Source organism: Phascolarctos cinereus, unplaced genomic scaffold (genome assembly GCF_003287225.1).
Source record: "Phascolarctos cinereus isolate Bilbo 61053 unplaced genomic scaffold, phaCin_HiC Scaffold_726;HRSCAF=1367, whole genome shotgun sequence".
NCBI classification, from domain to species: domain Eukaryota; kingdom Metazoa; phylum Chordata; class Mammalia; order Diprotodontia; family Phascolarctidae; genus Phascolarctos; species Phascolarctos cinereus.
The window spans coordinates 395,443,305-395,462,593 of NW_027556098.1; the positions used below are offsets into that span (position 1 = coordinate 395,443,305).

The 19,289-nt window shown below is 47.2% G+C and overlaps 1 protein-coding gene across 1 annotated transcript; it reads right to left on the reverse strand.

Moving 5' to 3' along the window:
- Positions 1–1,208: 1,208 nt before the first annotated feature.
- PHF13 (PHD finger protein 13) lies at positions 1,209–9,892 on the reverse strand. The gene is made up of 4 exons (XM_020974931.2): positions 9,522–9,892; positions 6,089–6,190; positions 4,528–5,062; positions 1,209–3,917 (listed from the first exon to the last, which is right to left on the reverse strand). The coding sequence occupies exons 1-4, from the start codon at positions 9,558–9,560 to the stop codon at positions 3,691–3,693; spliced, it is 903 nt and encodes a 300-aa protein (XP_020830590.1). The 5' UTR covers positions 9,561–9,892; the 3' UTR covers positions 1,209–3,690.
- Positions 9,893–19,289: the final 9,397 nt, after the last annotated feature.

Below are 19,289 nucleotides of genomic sequence, written 5' to 3' on the forward strand. Positions count from 1 at the left end.
CTCATCTCACTCTGCTCAGAGGCGTCCTCCTTCACCTGTGTCACCTGAAGAGGCCACAATCTCTCCCCTTCCCAGTACTGACCTCAGACTCATCAGTACAGAAGGAGCCAAACAGAACTTCGTAATCTTTGTATTTCTTTGTCTCATGGGTCGCCAAGTGGACCAGTCTGGAGATGATGATGGTGGTGGTGCTTAGCTTTTCTATACTTGTCTAGGCTGGTCCTCATAAAGCAGTTATGTTGCCAGAACCTTAATCAAAGCCCTTCCGGCTTGGCAGGGGTGGGAAACCTCTAAGTCTCTCAAGTTTGGGTTTAGTATAAGGGCTGCACTTGAGGACCTAGAGGGCCCCCTTGGCTTATGGTCTTTGGGCAAATGCCTCCAAGAACCCAAGGTCATCTCCACACAAGGTTATCAGAGGAAGACTTTAGGAAGGCTGGATTGACTAGAGATTGTTACGGTAACAGGAAGGAAAAACACCTGAAAACCATCCACTCCTCTTGGGGTTTGTTTCTAAGAATTTAATTGCAAGAGTGCCGTGGGTACTTTGCATCCTATCTAAAATGAAGCCAGGGTTCAGTTTCTCATTCAGTAGTGGGGATTTAAATGTTTACTCTGTCCCAGGCACTGTGCTACAAAGCTTACAGTCTACTGGAGGAAATTTGTACACAAATAATTACATTCTAGATCAGAAGTTCTTAACTTTTTTAGTATGTTATGGACCTGTCTGGTAGAATCTGATCCGAATAAGGTTTTAAAATAATTTAAAGAAATGTTAAATTTCATTTAGTAGTTAGTGAAAATAAAGATGTGATTGTTTTCCTATACAAGTTCATGGACCCCATGAGTTCTAGGACAGAGTGAAGACCTTGGGGTTAGGAAGACCAGTTTTGTAACTGTGGCCAAGTCATTTCACTTCTTTCCATGCCTGTAAATTGGAATAGTTGAGCTCGGATGTGTTCTCACGTTCCTTTCCAGCCAAAATAAATGCAGACATTTTGGGGGAAGGAGGAAGCACTGGAGTCGGATCAGTAAAGCCATCCCAGAGGAGGTAGCACCTACGTTGGGCCCTGAAGAGGAGGGTGGGGGACTGCACCGTGGCACAGCTGTAGGCGATAGATCATCAAGTATGGGGAGTATTTCATCATCCTGAAATCGTGAACGCAACTGCAAACTTTTTCTTTGGTAGGAAACACACCTGAGACGTAACATGAACTTCAAAGTATCAATATATTTATTTACAAAATATACAGTTTCACAGAAACAGCTTCTCTATACACATAAACTTTATAATTACACAGAACCATGTAAACGATGTTAAGTGTCTGGCCTGGCCAAAGCCCAAGAGGGACCCCTACCTTCTGGAGACATCCTTTCCCTTCCCCCCAACTCCAGCGGCCACCTGCCAGGAGCCCCTGGATGGGACACACCTAATTTGCATAAAATAAGCCGACTGCAGCTGCCCCAGCTCAATCTAACACAGAAACACACTTGCCTGGCTTTTCAGACACCACCCACTGGGATAGGTCTGTCAAGGGAACAGACTGGGAACCCATTTGACAAAAATCATGAGATGAACATCGCAGGCCAGACAAGAAACCCCCATGAAGCCCAGTCCTCACACCACCGATGGCCGTGGATCTCTGCCTAGGGACCCCAACTTCAGCTGCCCGAGGTTGGCTTTCGAGCACTCCTTAACACTTTGTGGAATAAAAATGTCAAACAAACAAAAAGAGGATTTTGAAACTTTGGTTATTTCTCTTGGTGCAGAAACTAGACAGGTGGTTGAAGGGGGCAGATCTTTGGCGAATGCCTCTTGAGCATATGGTACAGGCTGTGCCCTCATAGAAGCTGGGCGGTTTCAAAATGCACTTTTAAAATTCTGTAACCTATGATTTAACTTCGCCCTTGGGATTCTTCATGTTGGACCAGGTTTCAGAAACTCAATTTCTTCTTTTTTCTGCTCAAATAGTAAACGAACTTAGAAAAGAAAAAGCCAGCTAGGCAAGGGTGTGAAAGACACCAGACCTAAAAAGGGGCTTGTATTCAACAAAATAGGATAGCTCTTCCTTGAGAGAGCTCATGCCCCTACCATTTAAAAAAAAAGAAAGCCACTATGTAAGCCCGTAAGCACCTCTGTGGGGGAGGTTGGCTGAGCCCTTTTTTTTTTTTGGGAAATAAAACTTCTAACTTCAATCCCACTTATCCTTCCCACACTTTCTGAAGAACAACATTCATTCATTCATTCATTTACAAGGGATGGGTTTTTTATTTTATTTTTTTAAAACAAGGCCTTGAACAGCGGCTACATACAGTTATTTGTCAACTTAGTCATTAAAGAGAAAAAAGCTCAGGTCCTTCTCTTGTTAACCAAGTAGCAGAATCAGCCAGTGGTTCTGCAGTGGGGATGGCCCTGGAGCAGAGGCTCAGCTGGGGTCACACACACCTCAAAATCCCCTAGACTTCCCATAGCCAAACACAATCAGGGTCTTCCTGCTGTGGACCACATCAGGAGTTTTAAAGCTATTGAGGCTGGGGATCGGTTAACAGGACCTTGCACAAATGCCACAAAACACCTGAGTGCCCGTATTCAGACAACACTCACTGTAGAAAGCAAGGGCTTTTAAGTTCTACCCTTGCTCTGGGATGCCTCCACCTGCCTTAGGAAAACATGGATCCCTGGCTTTGCTCAGGACATTTCTCATTTAAATAAGACCACTACTAATCTCCAGTGATAACTGCCTACATCATGGTACAGGGTCAGTACTCTGTGGGGGAAGAAACGAGGAAGGAATCAACCCGCTCCCACTCACTCTGAAGAGAGCACCTCCACTCTGCATCCCAACATGTCCCCAAGACAAGGGGGGGAACAGGCAGGAAATCTGCCAAACTCAGTTTGGCTGGATCGTGCAAAAAGGAAAAAAAAAAAAAGAAAATAGAGTGAAGAAGGGAAAAAAATTTTACATCGTGCAAAATGGGAACTTGAATCAAGGACTCAGGCCCCCTTCATCTAAGAGACCATCCTGGCTCTGCTCCAACAGAAGCAGCCCTGTGTGATTGTTCTAAATACACCAGGAGAGCACTAGAGGGAGAATCACTGGCCCCAACTCTCCCCATAGCCAAACCAGAGGAAGCCACTTGCAACTGACCTCAGATGCCCCCCTCTCAGGCAGAGGCAGCAGGCTAGGGAACTGTTTGCTAAGGAAAGAGCAATGTTAGGCTACCTATACAGACACTTACGGTAAAGACTTATACTCGGGAAACTTAACACATATGGCTGTTCACTTACTGAATCCTTGGAAACCAGAGATGTCTTCCTCCCTCTGGGGAGGACTGTCCCCGTCCCCACCCTCACCCCCAGGCCCACCTCAGCAGTCCAAAGTGGGGGAAAAGACTCACAACCATCACATACCCTCATTTTGAGCTCAACACCGGGGTGCTGAGTCTGCTCTGGCTGCGGAGCATGGGGCCCCAGCAGCAGCTTTGGCCAACAAAGATTCTACGTCATCACCAACTATGTACAGTTTTTATGTACCTTGGACAACCTGTCCTTCCGCTTAGGCACCTTGATGTCAGAAGGGCAAGGATGGCGCACCACGCGCTAACAGTTCTGTGCTCAGATTCGGAAAAAGTGACCTCAAAGAACGCCCACCGGCCCTTCTAATCTTCCTTTGAAGTCATGCCCCACCCCAGTCAGTCCAGAAAGAGCTTCCGGGAACCCATTCGGGAACGGTTGGAGCGGCGGATGTCAAACTTGGAGTCCCGGCACTTTTGGCAAACAAACACTTCGGGAACATTGGATTTCCGGATTTTTGCACAGGACAGGTGGATCCAGGTGTGGCACTCATTACATTCAATCATCGGTCGCCCAGCAAAAGGTTTCATGCAGAAACAGGTGACGAGATCCCAGGAATCATCATCTAGGTAAAACAGAAATTGGTAAATAAGGATGTGGAGGCAGAGAGAATGAAAACATTCCTGCTTCCTTTGCTAACCGATCTGAAATTGGCCCCTTCGAAGGGCCCAGACAACTTCCCTCAGCTTAGACGGGGCAGAGCAGGACATGACACCATCCTGGCTGTTCCGAAATCTGAGGTTCATTTTGTTTTCCCCATTAGCTGCATTCTTTTTTTTTTAATATTTCAGACGAAAGCTCTCCAATTCTCACTCACCAAGTCTTGCTTCTTGCTTGGTTCATTCTTTTTCCTCAAGGTCTTTACTCACGTTAGGCCCCATCATTAATAATAGATAACATTTAAATGGTGTTTTAAGGTGAAGGTTCACCACAAATTTTACTATGTTCTTTCATTTTATCCTACAACAACCCTGGAGGGTTGTACCATCATGGCAGAGCATGAGGGGTGGGGCTCTTATGGGCCCCCACTTTACACGTGAGGAAACTGAGGCAGTCAGCAGTGACGTGACTCCCCCAGGGTCCCACAGCTCATATGAGTGTCTGAAGAAGGATTTGAACTGGGGTCTTTCTGACACAAGCTCTGGTGCTCTCTACCCTTTCAGCCTGGCACCTACCAGAGTCCACCATGATGTCCTCATCATTCCCAGTGCTATCTTCGTCCCGGAACACCACCTGTTTGCCCTGCCGTATGACAGTCCGTTTGCCTTCTGTCTGAATCTCCTTGACCTCCTCGGGGGTGGCTGCCGCACAGGAGCCGCTAGAGCGGGTGTCAGAATCCCAGCCCGAGCACGGGTCGCTGCTGGCTGTGGGGATGTCCTGCAGATCAGGGCTGGCTGTTCTCTGGGCAAAAGTGTCGGCCGGCTCCAGCTTCAGCAAGCCCCCCATGTACTCCTCTTCCATTGGCACGTCCGCATCCCTCCGCTTACGCTTCTTCTTCTTCTTCAGCTTGTCTGTCTTCTTTCTGTCCATGAGGAAGTTGCTGGGCTTGGCTCGCTGCAGAAGGGAGGGCTGCAAGTGGCCAAAGCACCGGTCTGCAACAGGCAGGGACACGGATGAGGGCAGGTCAGCAAAGCTGGCATCCCAGCTGTCACTGTCGATGGTCCCGGCTGTGCTGTTGGCAGGGCTGGGGCTGCTCCTCAAAGGAGGCTCCTGAAAGAAAAGAAACAAGGCCTCACTGAGCAGGGTGAACACCTTAACAGGTCCTGTGACCCCAGGTGCATGGCCATTGAAATGGATGACTCTCCCCTAAGGACCCGTTTCTCTTCAAAGTCAGGAAATGCCCCCGAATTTCTGAACCAAATAAGCCATCACATAGCTCCTTAAGTGTACCAGAGTTAGGACCCTTATTACTATCTCAGACATAAAAGGGCCCTCTGCAGCTCTCTGGTCCAACCCAATCACAAGCAGGATTCTTCTCAACACATGCTCAACAAGTGGCCCTGTGGGCTTGGCCTTAAGGTCTCTGGGGAGAGGACCCATCCCTGAGGCAGTCTGTGCCACATCCACACAGCTACTATGGGACATCAGAGCTCATCAAAGTTTTCTGTCTTAAAATGGATTCCCCAAAGACTGACTGTTTGATTTTTAAGGCACCCAGTTCTCCTTATCTTGTTTTCATCTAATACATGTTAAACCATTTTTTGAATTAAAGATAATTTTAATTAATTCTGCTTTGAGACTTTCCTGACAGCCCCTGAGAGAACTGGAGACATCCTGAAATTTGTCAGAACCGGAGCTATTTATATTGACTGACATGCTAGGTGGCAGAGTAGATATTTTGCTCACATGTCTGGGCCTCAGAAATTTCTACCTCTGTTAAATGAGGCTGGACCAGATAACCCACAAGGTGCCTCCTGGCTCTAAATGTATGATACTGTGATTGACTTTGCCATATTCAAAAGTTCCTAGAAACATAAAGTATTACATGCATATGTACATACATATGTACATATTAAACATTATCATTATGTCCTGAAATCCTTTAAAGTCTTGCTTTATAAAAGAACTTCTTCAGGTATTTGGGTCCAGGGTGCTTGAACTTCCAACTCTTTAAAGGCTAGGATGCTTCATGAGGCACTTAAAACAGGAAAACAAGGAAACTTTTCTCAAATGGCTCAAAAGCATAACTGAAGTTTTATGGAGACTTTTGCTGTAAAAGAAAGGGCTGGGGATTACCTCTGCTGGATAAGGGATGTAGCCAGCATATGCCAAGACAAAGGTACAAAACTTGTTGAAATCCTCCACAGTTCGCCGCCTCTTGTAACTGGGGGAGTATTCCTGTTAAGATAAGAAGGAAGCACATTTAGAAACTGAAAACTTGGAATTTGGAATAGCAGCAACCAACCCCTCCAATCAGCAGAGAGTTGGAGAAAAGCCTTGATTTCCAAGCAGGCAATCTTTTACTATTTTGTCAATTAACCCTTCCGCCTCTGATTCCTCATCTACAAAATGGGAATAATAATCAGTATTTAGATCACAATGCTTAGTGGAGAGGAAGTTACCTGGATTCAAGCCCTGCCTCGACACACACTGACTACATGACCCTGGACAGGTCACTTCATCTCTCCACACCCTCTAAGACACTGATATGCTGAGCAGGTGCTGTCCTGGATTGGTAGAGGAGTTTCCTCACCTGAGAGTTCCCTAACAGGAAGAAATCAATCAATCTTTACTAAGCACCTACTCTATGCCAAGCACTGTATTAAGTGCTATTTGGTCCCTATTCCTAGCTTATATCAAACTGTAAAGATCAAATGATAATATAAAGTACACTGTACACCTTAGAGATATTACATATAGATAATCAAATACACATATATGAGCATAAAGATATCACTTTATACACAGACACATAGAACAGTTACTGTTTTATTCTGAAATCCTTCATAGAGTCAGGAGAAACCAAGTCTAGGACTATGGAATATAGTGTTTTCAGATAAAAAGATCCAATCAAAAGGGTATCAGCTTCTCCAATATACTAGGAAACCAGTCAAGATATATTATAGCACTTGCTGTTTGCAACACTACCTAGAGCATTTAAAATTGGGCTTACACCCCTGATTTGGCCATTTTCCACCTTAAACCCTTTCTCTCACTCTCTGCTGCAGCAGCTAATACATAGCTCTTCAGGGACTAAAAAATGGCAATTTTCTTATTCTCTTGTTTTGGAGACACTTCCCAGAGTTATCCCAACTTCTCCTAATCTCCTTGCACATTTTAAGTGAGTGTAGTAGACGTGTGAGCATAAAACAATCACCCCTCAATGATTATGGTGTTGGCCCAACCTTCTCCCACCTTGAAAAAGGAGCTTATTTTGTACCAGGCAAAACCTGCATGAAAAAGGGCTTATTCAGGCTATAAAGTGCCCCGAGAGGTATGCCCTGGCCATCCTTCTCACATCCCTCTGATTCTGCAAGGGGGTCAATTGCTCTTCCAGTGCAAAAAGCCAGAGCAGCCCTCAAGGGCAATTGATTTTGGGGTGAAATGCAGCTGCTTCAGCTACTGGGCCCATCTCTTATCCTGCATGAAGTCCTCCTCCCCAGGACACAAAGCTACCAGTGAAAGCAGCAGAACACAGTAGCATGGGCATTCGGAAGGTTTCCCTACAAGCCTCAAAATTTATGTTATGTATTGCTTTCTTTCAGAACTACCATCCAATCCTTCAGTTTTCAGGCATTTCTAACCATTGGGGCAGCCCAGCCCATCACCTTTAGAGGGACTGAGGTTGCCTGCACCAACCACCTCCAAAAGCCTCTAGAAAAATTACCCTGGGCCCTGCCCTCAGAACTTTAAGGCAATGCAAAAACACAGTCGGGGTAAAATGTAAGAAAGTAGGTCAATAACCAAGGAAAAGTGAGAAGTGCAGAGCCCAAAGAACTCAGGCAAAGGTTAAGCTGAATCCCTGCTCTTCCCAGCAGAAGGGGGTTCCCCCAAAGAAACTGGCTGGAGAAGAGTCCTGTGGTCCAGGCCAGGCTCTCCTGCATCTGCTTAAGGTCTCCTCTGAGCTGGCTTAAGTCGCCCCTCCGCAGGATTTCCCCAGTCTACCTAACTCTGTCTGCTTCCCCAAAAGAAGATGCAAAAATCGCCTGCTACCTACGCTCCCCAACCTTGACCTGGGCAAATTTCTCTCCTTTTCGCAACCCCTCCCCCCCATCCCCGCAAGCCAAAGCTTGGGAAAAGGAAGGGGGGGGAGCCAGGAGAAGGAGGAAAAGAGCCTCCAGGCTGGGCTGACTGACTCTGGGCAGCTATGCTTTCAACCACCAGCTAGGGTAAGCGCAGGGAGTAAAGGAGCTTCTTTGCGGGAGAAGGGGCCACTGAAGCGGTGCGCCAAGCAGCCCAAAAGGGGCGATCCCAGCGCGGCCTCGTTCCCCTCCCCCACCACCCCGGCTGGCCCAGGGATCCCGGGACCCGCCCCCGGGGACAGAGGGGCGGGGAGCTGGGGGAGGGGGTACAGCGACTACAGGGTGGGGGGAAGACGGATTCCCGGGACTGGGGAGAAGGGGGCTGGGGAAGGGGGTAGTTTGGAGGGACCAAACCCGCTAAAGGTGGGGGAGGCTAGACGCTGGAGAGATCCGAGAACCCAGCGGGCGGGAGAGAGGGCGGGAGAGAAAAGGGATCGAGTCCGGGGAGGGGAGGAGAGGAGAGGAGGAGATGGAGCCCCAGAGGCAAGAGGGTGCTGAGGCTGGGGCGGGGGGGGGGGTGGAGAACGCAGGTGATCGAACCTCCCCGAATGGGGGGAGGGGAGTCGAGAGGCAAAAAGAGATCCAATCCCACGAGTTGGGGGGCGGCTGAGAGTAGCGGGAGGGGATCGAGGCCCCCTCCCCCCTTCAGGAAAGGGCCACGAAAGGCAAGAGGGGATGGGGGGGGAGAGTCGCCACGAGAGGCAGGAGGAGATCGAGCGGAGAAGGGAGGGGGCCACGAGAGGCAAGACGGGATGGGGGGGCGGAGAGAGGACCACGAGGGGGAGGGAAGGGGCCACGAGAAGCAGGAGGGGATCGAACCAGGGGGAGGGGACGCCACGAGAAGCGGGAGGGGATCGAGCGGAGAGGGGAGCGGCTCAAGAGGCTAGAAGCGATCGAGCGGGGCTCGAGAGGCAGAAGGGAATCGATACCTCACGGTGGGGGGCTCGAGAGACAGTAGGGGATCTAGCCCTAGGAGTGGGTGGGGGGCCCACGAGTGGGAGGCGGCGCAGGAGCCTCCGGAGTGCGGGGCGGGGACGCGATGGAAAGAGGCGATCCACTCCGGGGGTGGGGGAGGGGGGTGGATCCACACTCCAAGGGGAGCTCTCGGGTGGGGACCAGCACGGGAGGCGGTCGCGGGGGGGGGAGAATTGGGGGAGGCAGGAATGGTAGAGGACCGATACCCCCCAGGAGAGATGCCGAGTCCCAAAAGGGGGCGGAGGGCACCGAGCAGGGGAAGAAAAGAGGGAGGGGGTGGGGACGCGGAGGGCCGAGCTGGGGAAGAGAGCCGCAGGGAGGCCCCCCGGGGCGGGGGTGCGGGTCAAGGGGGCCAAGCTGAGGGGAAAGGCCGAAGGAAGGGGACGCGGCCCCAAGGGGACACCGGCCGGGAGGGCCGGGGGCCCATTGCACCCAGCGGCCACTGCACTCACCTCGGGGTGGAAGGCGGAGGCGCACGAGTCGGCGTCCATGTTCCTCTGGGGCCGGGGGCGGCGAAGGTCCTCGGCGCAGCGGCGGTGGCGGGGGGGCTCTGGCTTGGGCCCGGGGGCTCCGGGGTAGGGCTGGGGGGGGATCGGGGGTCCCGCCCTCGGCTGCCGGCGCCCGGCACCGTTGGGTGGGCTCTCTGGGCCAGCGAGGGGGACGATGCAGCCCCAGCTGAGGCTCAGGTTCGGCGCGGCTCGGCGGACAGGGGCGCTGCGGGAGAGAAGCGGCGGCGGCGGCGGAGAGCGGGGAGCGGGAACCGGACCGGCTCCCGACCTGACGCCCAGTTCGGCTCGTGTCTCGGGAGGGCGGGCGGGAGCGTCGCTAGACCTGTCGGGAAATGTAGTCTCGGGGGCGGTGGAGCGACCGGGGACGGGGGGAGGGGTGAAAAAGAGGCCGCGAAGGCCTCTGGGAAGCGTAGTTCCGGGTCGCGTGGAATCGGCGCACAAAGGCCCGCCAGGAGACTCCAGCCCCCATGAAGCTGTGCGGTAGCCGGCGGCGGCGGAGGTGGAGGCGGAGGGTCTTGACGAAGGCAGGCGTCTGCAGCTGGGGGAGGGGCACTCGGGAGCGGGGGAGGGGCAGGGGCTCGCGCCGCCGACTCTGCCTGTGGGGGAGGGGTGGCGCGTTCGCGAGACCCCCTCCTCGGAAGCGGGAGTCGGGGCGCACTTCCCCCCCCCCGAGCTGCTGCGGGGCTCGGGGCTCCTAACATGGGCCTCGGAGGCCAGGATGGAAGCGGGGTCCGCCTTTCCTTTTTTGGGGCGGAGGTCCCTCTCAGTGGTGGGGGGACGGGGTCGTCGAAGGGGGTGTGGTGGGGGGACGGGGTTGTTCTGCACCTTCGATTTGGGGGTGGGGAAAGCTTTTTGAGAGGGGCCTCCTCTCCTCTCTGCTCCTCCTGCAGACCTGTTCCCCGCCACACACCCCCTTTTAGAGAGGAAAAAGAGGCGGGTCACCCCTCCTCTCCCCCCCTCGTTTTCTTTCACCCATCCCCCTTTTTGGAGGGGCACAGAAGCAGTTCTCCCTCTGTATTCCCCACCCCGCCTCCCCAGGGTGTGGGTGGTGTTCCGTGTCTCCTCCCCTCGCGGGGGGGCGGGGGTGGGTGCTGGGTGCTGAGCTCCCCGTGGCCTCGCCCTGCATTTGGTCTTACTCGTCTGGTGTGTGCAGTGTGCAGGTTGCCTTCGGTCTATACCCGCATTTCCTGGTGAAGTTGTCTTGTGGCTCATTCCTTTGATTGGCTCTGCTCCTCCTCCTCCCCTCCTCCTCCTCCTCTTCTATCTCTGTGTCTCGGTGCCTCTGTCCCATCCCCCCTTCTCTCCCAGTCTCTCCCTGCCTCTCCTCTTCTCTCTTTCTCCTTTATTTTCTCATTCTTTCCTTTTCTTCCTCTCCCTCCGTCACTCCCTTCTTTCACTTCTCTCTCTGCTCTCTCTTCCTCTCTTTTCTTTATTTTTCTCCTTTTTCCTTTCCTCCTTTCTCTCCCTCTCCTGTTACTTCGTTTTCACCTTCCTCTCTCCTCTCCGTTCTTTCTCCCTTTCTAATCTTTTCTCTCCCTCCTCTCCTCTTGTTCTCTCTCCCTCTTTTCTTTTCCCTTTTCTCCTCTTCACTCTTTCCTACTCGCTACCTCTGTCACTGCCTTCTATCTCCCTTCTCTCCCTTTTCTCTCCTTCCTTTTCTTTTTTCCTCTCTCCTCTCTCCCTCCCCCCACCGCTTTTTTAAAGACTACACTTCAACGTGATAGTACTAGAACAACATTAAGAGCACTTTTTTCTTTCTTTCCTTCTTTCTTTTTTACACAAACTTCAGGTGAAATGCTTATTTTATGTTTTTGGTTTTCGGTCCTCTTCCAGGAAGATTTTTACCCAGTTTATATGTGGAGCTTTCTTCATATATTTCATTATTTTAAACTGGAGCTTTGCCTGTTCTGCTTGCTGATGGAGTGGTTTTCAGAAAATGTTTTAAAATTGAAAAAATTAAGGGTTGAAACTGTATGTTGTGCTTATTGTTTTGGTGGGTTTTACGTGGATTTTGTTCCCTCTGGTTGGATTCCAGTGTGTGCTGTGGAGTATCTCAGGACAGTTTACTTAATTTAAAACTACTAGTCCTGGGCCACAGGCTTTCAGAGCTGGAAGGAACTTTAAGAATGGAGGCTCAGAAAAATGAAATGACTTGCCTACATGATGTAAGCAAGTAGGCCTACCCTCTTAATATTTTAGTGACCATTTGATAGAAGAAATACAGAACCTGTTTACAAATGACATATATGTTTAAATGACTTCCTAACCCCCTGCTGTGGAAAAATAATGTAAAAGAAGCCAGAAGGATGAGTGTAAATGGAATCTATGTTAACAAGAAGGGCCTAGAACAAGACATTAAATTCAGCTCACCAAGCAGCCTTTTGGAAATAAATCATTAAAAAAAACTAACTGAAGGGTGCAAATGTTTTGAAATGGGGGTGAGTGGTGGGGTCCTAGATCTGCAATGTGAGACAATGACAGAAAAGTTATTTTAGGGGTGATCAGAGTTATTTTGGGGGTGATGGTGTTGTCTCTGAGGCCTGCTACCTTCCTGTTATGGACGGTGGCTGGAGCTTAGTAAGCGATTATTAAACTCTGGACTTAGACTCACAGAGGGTAGTGACAAGTGGACAACCCCTCTCCCTTCTCTAGCCCTAGAGCCGTTATGGGGAAGGAGGCCATGGGCCATGCTCATGGTCAGTTCATTTCAGCTTTTGAAACAATGTGTCCAGGAACACCAATGATTCCCCTGCAGTAAGGAGCCTGAGGCCTGGAGGCCTACCGGCTACATCATGCCATCCATGATTGGATTCACCAGCTGCCGTGGTGGGAAGTAAGGGGCTGCAGTAAACCAGAGCTAAGCGTCATAGACCGTGGTGGGAAGTAAGGGGCTGCAGTAAACCAGAGCTAAGCGGCATAGATGAGATTGGGTTCTGCCAGTGGCTGAAAGGGGTGAACAGTTCATTGAGCCTCAGTTCCCTTGTCTGTCACTTCTAAGGTTCCTTGTGGCTAATGGGGTGAGTTCCTTGGCCTTATTTCTCTCACAGGGTCATTATGAGCAAAGAAACTTTAAATGGAGTTGTTAAGCACCTACTGTGTGCCAGATTGTATGCTAAATGCTGGGCCACAAACACAAAGTCTCTGACTTCAAGCATCGTTTGCATTCTGCTAGGGAAGATGCAGCATGTTCACTCGAGTAAATATAGGATGTATAAAAATAATTACAGTTATTGAGAAGGGGGAGACTAAGGCCTCCAGAAGGAGGTGGCCCCGAGGGGACCCTAGAAGGGAGGTAGGAATTCCAAGAGGTAGGGAAAGCTTTCCAGGCACGGGAGGACAAGAAGCTGGAGAGGGAACGGCAAGTCTGGGGGAAGAACCAGTAGACCTCTAGCCAGAGCAGGGGATTACAGAAATACTAGACCCTCCAATATTCTAATGGAAAGGTCCTTTTTTTGTTTCATGGATCCTTCTCAGAATAATTTTATAAATACATAAAATAAAATGCATATGATTGTCAAGGAAATCATTATATTGATTATTATATTGAAATGGTGGTTATAAAATCTTTTTTTTAAATGAGTTTCTGGACCCCAGTTAAGACCTCCTCCTGAACTGTGATCTTCTGGAGGTAAGGGATATGGATCCTGACCTATTTATGCCAGCACAGAGGATCACAGTTTTAGATCTGAAAGGGATCTCTGAGGTCATCCCTTCATTTGAGGTATCAAACTGAGCTTAAACATCTTACCCCAAATCACACAAGTGCTAAATAGGGAAGTTGTGATTTGAACCCAGGGCCTCTGACTTTCCCATCTTATTCAGTTCTCATTCTTGTCTTCTGTAAACGTACCCTTGGGAGTCACAGAATCCCAGAATCAGAGCTGGCAATCCAAGGCCACATCCTCATTTTAAAGATAAAGAAACTGAGGCTCAGCTTAAATTTTGAAACCAATTCCTCAGATTCTAAATCTGGTGGTGTTCTCAGTGCTCCTTTAGAATCTCACAGGTTAGTTATGGGGTAGACAAATAAATATGGGTTAGAAAAACTCACCAGAATGAGTAGGGAATTATTTTTGTATCAGAATCATCATGGTTCACATTTTTATGGTCTTAGCATTTTCTTCACAACGTCACTGTCAAGTAAGTAGTGCAAGTATTTTAGGTTCCATTTTTCAAATTAGGAAACCACTGTTTACAGATAATTAGTATAGGCATATTCTACAATCATAAAATCTCAGCTTTGGAAAGGCCCTCAGACTCATGACAGATTGAGCTGATGACCTCTGAGGGCAGATTGTGATGTATTTTGTCTGGACACATGGTCGCTGAGGGAATTTGTTTTACTTGACTATACATTTTTGTAATAAGTTTGTTTTTTTTCTCCCCTTGCTTTCACAATTGGGGAGGAGGGGAGAGTTGGCTCCTCATTTGAAAAAAAAAATTTTAAGTTAAAAACAATCAACCTGTGAGCAATTAAGAATTGCAATTGAACATCTAATCTCTCTCCTACCATTTTCCCCTCCCACAAACAAAGGATCCTAGACCAACTCTACTCATACCTGAATAGATATTCTCTCTACAGTATACCTGATATCCAGCCTCTGCCTGAAGAACTCCAATGATGGGGAACTCATCCCCATTCTAGAATAGTGCTCATCACCAAAAGCACTTTCCCTCACTTGGAGCTGAAATCTATTTCCCACCAGTCCTAGCAGGATTCAGATCCAAGTGGCTGACTCCCAGCCTGCTATGTGTGTGTGTCCTTTCCCCTTGTTAGACTTGAGCCCCTTGAGAGCAGAGCATGCATGTTTTTTCTACTTCTATCCCCAGTGCTTTGCACATAGCAAGCATCCAGTGAATGCCTTATCCTTTATTTCACTCTCCACAACAAAGGGCTGCTACTGCTTTTTGTACACTCAGTATTCTAGTGCTAATTTTACCAATTAAGAAACTGACACCCTGGAGGTAATGTTTGGGGCATGATAAGAAACATCCCAATTTCTTCCAGTGTTTATTATTTAAAGTAAAAGCAGAACTGATAGTTGGCATTTCATGAAGCACTTTAGTAACAGACCACTGTCCTCCCAACAGCCTATGAAGTAGGTAATGCCACTGTTATTTCCATTTTTTTTTTGACATTTTGATCCAATATTTATTTTTTTATTTTTTTATTTTTTTAATATAAATTTATTTATTTTTAGTTTTCAATATTCACTTCTACAAGTTTTTGAGTTCCAAATTTCTCACCCCTCCCCCCACCCCAAGATGGCATGCATTCTGAATACCCCTTCCCTTGGTCTGCCTTCTCTTCTATCTCTCCCCCCTCTTATCCCCTTCCCCTTCTATTTTCCTGTAGAGCAGGATAGACTTCTGTACCCCATTTCCTGTATTTCTTATTTCCCAGTTGCATGTGAAAACATTTTTTTTAAAACATGTGTTTTTAAAACTTTGAGTTCCAAATTTTCTCCCTTCCTCCCTCCCCACCCACCCTCATTGAAAAGGCAAATTTCCATTTTTTTTAAAAGACGGGAAATTAGAGGCTGATCAAGAGGCAGTAGACTTTGGGCCCTCAGCATCTCCTGACTGCAAGCCTGGGAGCTGTTTCTAGAACAGCAAAGGTTTGGATTGTTCACAGCTGTTAGGGGAAATGAAAAGTCTGAACCTGCTTCGTATTCTCCTGACAACTTATTTTAACAATGTTTATTACTGGAGGCTAGAATCTTGAGGTTTTTAAAATAGATGATTCTAGGTAGTAGAGGCTTTGTTGTTTTTTTTTTATCTTCCTATCTCTCCCTACCCCCAATTCCTCTCTCTCCCAGCAAAATAATTGATACATTGGGACTTTGGTCCTTCTGTGATCTCCCTCTGAAATTCAGTACTTCTATAGAAGTTTAGGACTTCTGAGTGAACCAAGCCATCTTTACACAGACACCAAGAATTTTAAAATTAGAATTTGAGGTGTCCTTGGAATTTCATTTGTCTTTTTCATCACAGCCTGCTTTATATATATTTTTTTCTGTTCTACAGATAGTTTCTCTGATTTTTTTTTCAAGTATAGTACGGTGCCTCTAGGCATAAGGGGTGAATGAGCCAATGAATAATTATTGTTTAGTAGTATCAGTCATGTTCTACTCTTTGTGACCCCATTTGGGGTTTTCTTGGCAGAGATGCTGGAGTGGTTGCCATTTCCTTCTCCAGTTGATTTTACAGATGAGGAAATTGAGGCAAACAGGGTGAAGTGATTTGACCAGGGTCACACAGTGGTATATGTCTGAGGCCACATTTGAACTCAGGTCTTCCTGAGTCCAGGCCCTCACTCTATCTACTGTGACACTTAGCTGCCAGGGGAATGATAAAAGCAAGGAAATGTGTTATGACTGTAAAAGTATCATGAATACCACAGATTTGTAACTATACAAGTTAAGAAAGTAGTTATTTAAATTTGATTATATATCAAATAATTTAATATTCCTAAATCTTCACTGTCTCAGTATAATTTCATTGGAAAATTCAGCTACATTCAGTTCAGTTCATTAAAATTCTTGTTAAGGGCTTCCTTTGTTCTTGGCACTGGACCTGCCCTCTAGAAGCTTCCAATCTAGTGATATAAGAGAGTGACTTCTGTACAAATGAGTATCAAACCAGGCCCAATTTGATGGGGCAAAAGATAGGTATGTGCAAAGAGTTCTAAGAAAATGGAAGGAGGGAGAGGATAGTTTCACCTGAGAGAAGCTGGCAGGCATCACAAAGAAGGGGACAAACAGCTGGGCTGGGAATAAACAGAAAGAAGGCAATGTTCCCTAAATGGAGGAGGGTGTGAATACAAGAAGAGAGATTGGTGCTGGCATAGGGAATTGAGGAAACCTGGAGGAATCCAATTTGGCTGCAACATAAAGGGGAAATAACATGAAATAAGGCTGGGAAGACCAGGCTGGCTGGACAAACACACACACACACACACACACACACACACACACACACACGAACGAAGTTCTGAAGGGGACAAAGGACAGTTTTGTTCCTACCTTGTTGAAAGTGATGTAAGTTTTTTAAACTGTCTTACAGAAGTTCACTTTTTCATATACAATTCCCCACTTTTTTGTTCTTCCTTGCAAATGGAAATGTTTGGGCTCATTGTTCATTTTTGTCAAATTCTCAATCAAAAATAAAGTTTAAAATAGTTTGGCAGGCTTCAAATACCAGGCAAGGGGTTTTTATAGAAATAATAGAGAGTCATGGACAGTTGCTGAGCAGAGGAATGACATGGTGACGGCATGTGAGTGAATGGGGAGAGGACAGGCAGGAAAAAGTCTACATCAGTAGATCTGGCAACCACTTGAATATGGAGGGCAGAGGAGAGGGAAGAATTGAAGGTGACTTCCCAGGTTTTGAGGCTGGGTAACAGAAAGTGAGTGGAAGGCATCAGTAATTATTTCCTTGAGACAATTTTAAAATCATTCATAAATTGGTTTTAACTGTAGGTGCTATAGTATCAGGAGGCAATAGATACCCAAGTAGATAAAGCTGGCCTCTGAGGCAGAAAGCCCTGAATTCAAGTTGAGACTCTGACACAGCCGCACTTAGCACAGTATTTCCCTGGCTTGGCACACTGCTGCTAGCCCACCTGACCTGCCTGGCTGTGTGACTCTGGGTAAGTCACCTAAGCTGTGAGTGTTGTAGGCAGCTCTCTACAATGATCAGCTTCAGAGAAAGGACTGATTCAAATGGGCAGAGGGAGTTTCCTACGCCAAGGAAATCCCAAGTCTGATCTGGTAAACCCCCCAGGGAACACTAGCTTAAGAACACGTAGGTGTTCTTATTACAATAACAAGGTGGTCAGAGTTATAGAGCATGTTATGTAATTCCTGAGACAAATCAAAACTTTGAATTTAGAAAAGTTGGAGCTACACCTTGGGCATGCTCAAACAGGGTTGTGGGAGAGAACCCTGGACCTGGAGTCAGGAAGAGCTGAGTTCAAATCCAGCCTCCTACATACTCTTACTAGCTGTGTGACTCCAGGCAAGTCACTTTACCACTCTTTGCTTCAGTTTCCTCATCTGAAAAAAACAGGGGGATCATAGTAGCATCAGCCTTCCAGGGTAGTTGTGAGGATCAGATGAGATCCTAATTGTTAAAGCACTTTGCAAACCTTAAAACACTACACAAATGCTATTATTGTCATTATTACTACTAGTACTGCTAATGTTCATTTATGAAGCCATGTTGCTGATATAATCAACTCTGTGTTTTTAAAGTAGTGGCCTGATTTTGCCATCTTAGTCTGTTGTCTTCTCTGTCTAGAATTAAGGTCAACTCACAATGGAACCATACACATTTATCATACTTATCATTCTTCCAGGCACATTGTTGTAAACAAGTTAGTCATTCTCTTTTTAAAAAATTACTTTAGGGGAGGCGAATTTTTTTTTTATCACTTTGTTTTGTTTCTTAGCTGGATTACTTTCCCCAAATCTAAACATCTTGCCCATAAATAATCAGCAACTTGGCAGGATATGCTTCTGTAACTTAACCCCTTTCTCACAAGAGTGAATGTAGTCATCAGCATTCTGAGTCAGGGCAAGGGACAGGATACTTAGTATTCAAGAAGTTTTCCAGGTTTAAGGGAAGGAGGAATTCCCCCTCCCCCTTGTAACTGTGAAAATAGTGCCAGGCTCCAAGAGATGTCAGTAGTCTGTATTTTTTCTAAAAGGAATTTATTCATTTTTGTTAGTTTTTTATTATTAAAATTTTCTTACTGCCATACCAATTCCGTATGGCCAATGGACTACTTTAAGTCCCCTTACCTTGATTATATTTACTAAATGTGTGGATCACTTAGTAACTGGAGTGCTGGGATATCTGGGAGGGGAAAGAATTGACTGGCACTCCCGTTCTGTGCTTATCAAACGGACTGGCTGAAGAGATAGCGTTCACATGAGTTGCCATAGCGCACATGAATTCTCCTAGTATTTGAAATTCCAGACACAGCTGATAGGGTGAAGGGGTTACAGTCAGACCTGCACACTCTTAGCCACCCAGTTTAATGTGTTTTGGTTTCAGTGCCCAGTCTGTTAGTGATGTGGACTGTTAGTCATTCAGATTACACAAGGAAGGTGAGCTGTCGTCCCACACAGTTCTAATCTAGCATGACTGTAGTGCTTTCCCCCTAAAAATATCCTACTTCCTGGCTTTCACTAACTGCCTTTGCAAGTTCTTGGACAGCTCTGCCCCTAAGCTGCTGCTGCTGTGAATAGCTTTGTGAGTCGTCCATCTATGGACAACCACAGATGGCCTTACAGTGTACCTGACTGCATTCTTTGTGGCTGTGCTCAGGCAGAATTCAGATAGGACCTAGAAAGCTTGTTAGGTAAAATGAGGCTTGTGCCACTCATTTTAATCATCCATGTATGGCCACAAGCCTTTTCTCCACATGCCAGTTAGAGTTCAGAAGGAGCTGAGAAATGACAAGATCTTGAATGTGCCAGGCCCATCCCACATTTATAAAATGATATTAGAATGTAAGCTTCTCCACGGCAGGGACTATTTATTTTTGTCTCTCTGTCACTAGTGCCTAGGCCAACTGGGTACCTAGCTAGGAAGCACTTCAAAAATGTTTATTGACTGACAAATGACAGAGACTGTAAAAATCAAGGGATTGGACTAAGTGATTTCTGAAAGTTCAGTGAAAGGGTTTCTTTTTTTTTTTCCTTT

Bases quoted from the DNA above. Each gene is read 5' to 3' on its own strand.
- PHF13 (XM_020974931.2), bottom strand. From the start codon at position 9,560: ATGGACGCCGACTCGTGCGCCTCCGCCTTCCACCCCGAG. The intron at 5,063-6,088 runs GTAATCCCCAGC...CTTTTCTTTCAG, and splicing joins ACATCCCTTATCCAGCAGAG to GAGCCTCCTTTGAGGAGCAG. The intron at 3,918-4,527 runs GTAGGTGCCAGG...TGTTTTACCTAG, and splicing joins GGACATCATGGTGGACTCTG to ATGATGATTCCTGGGATCTC.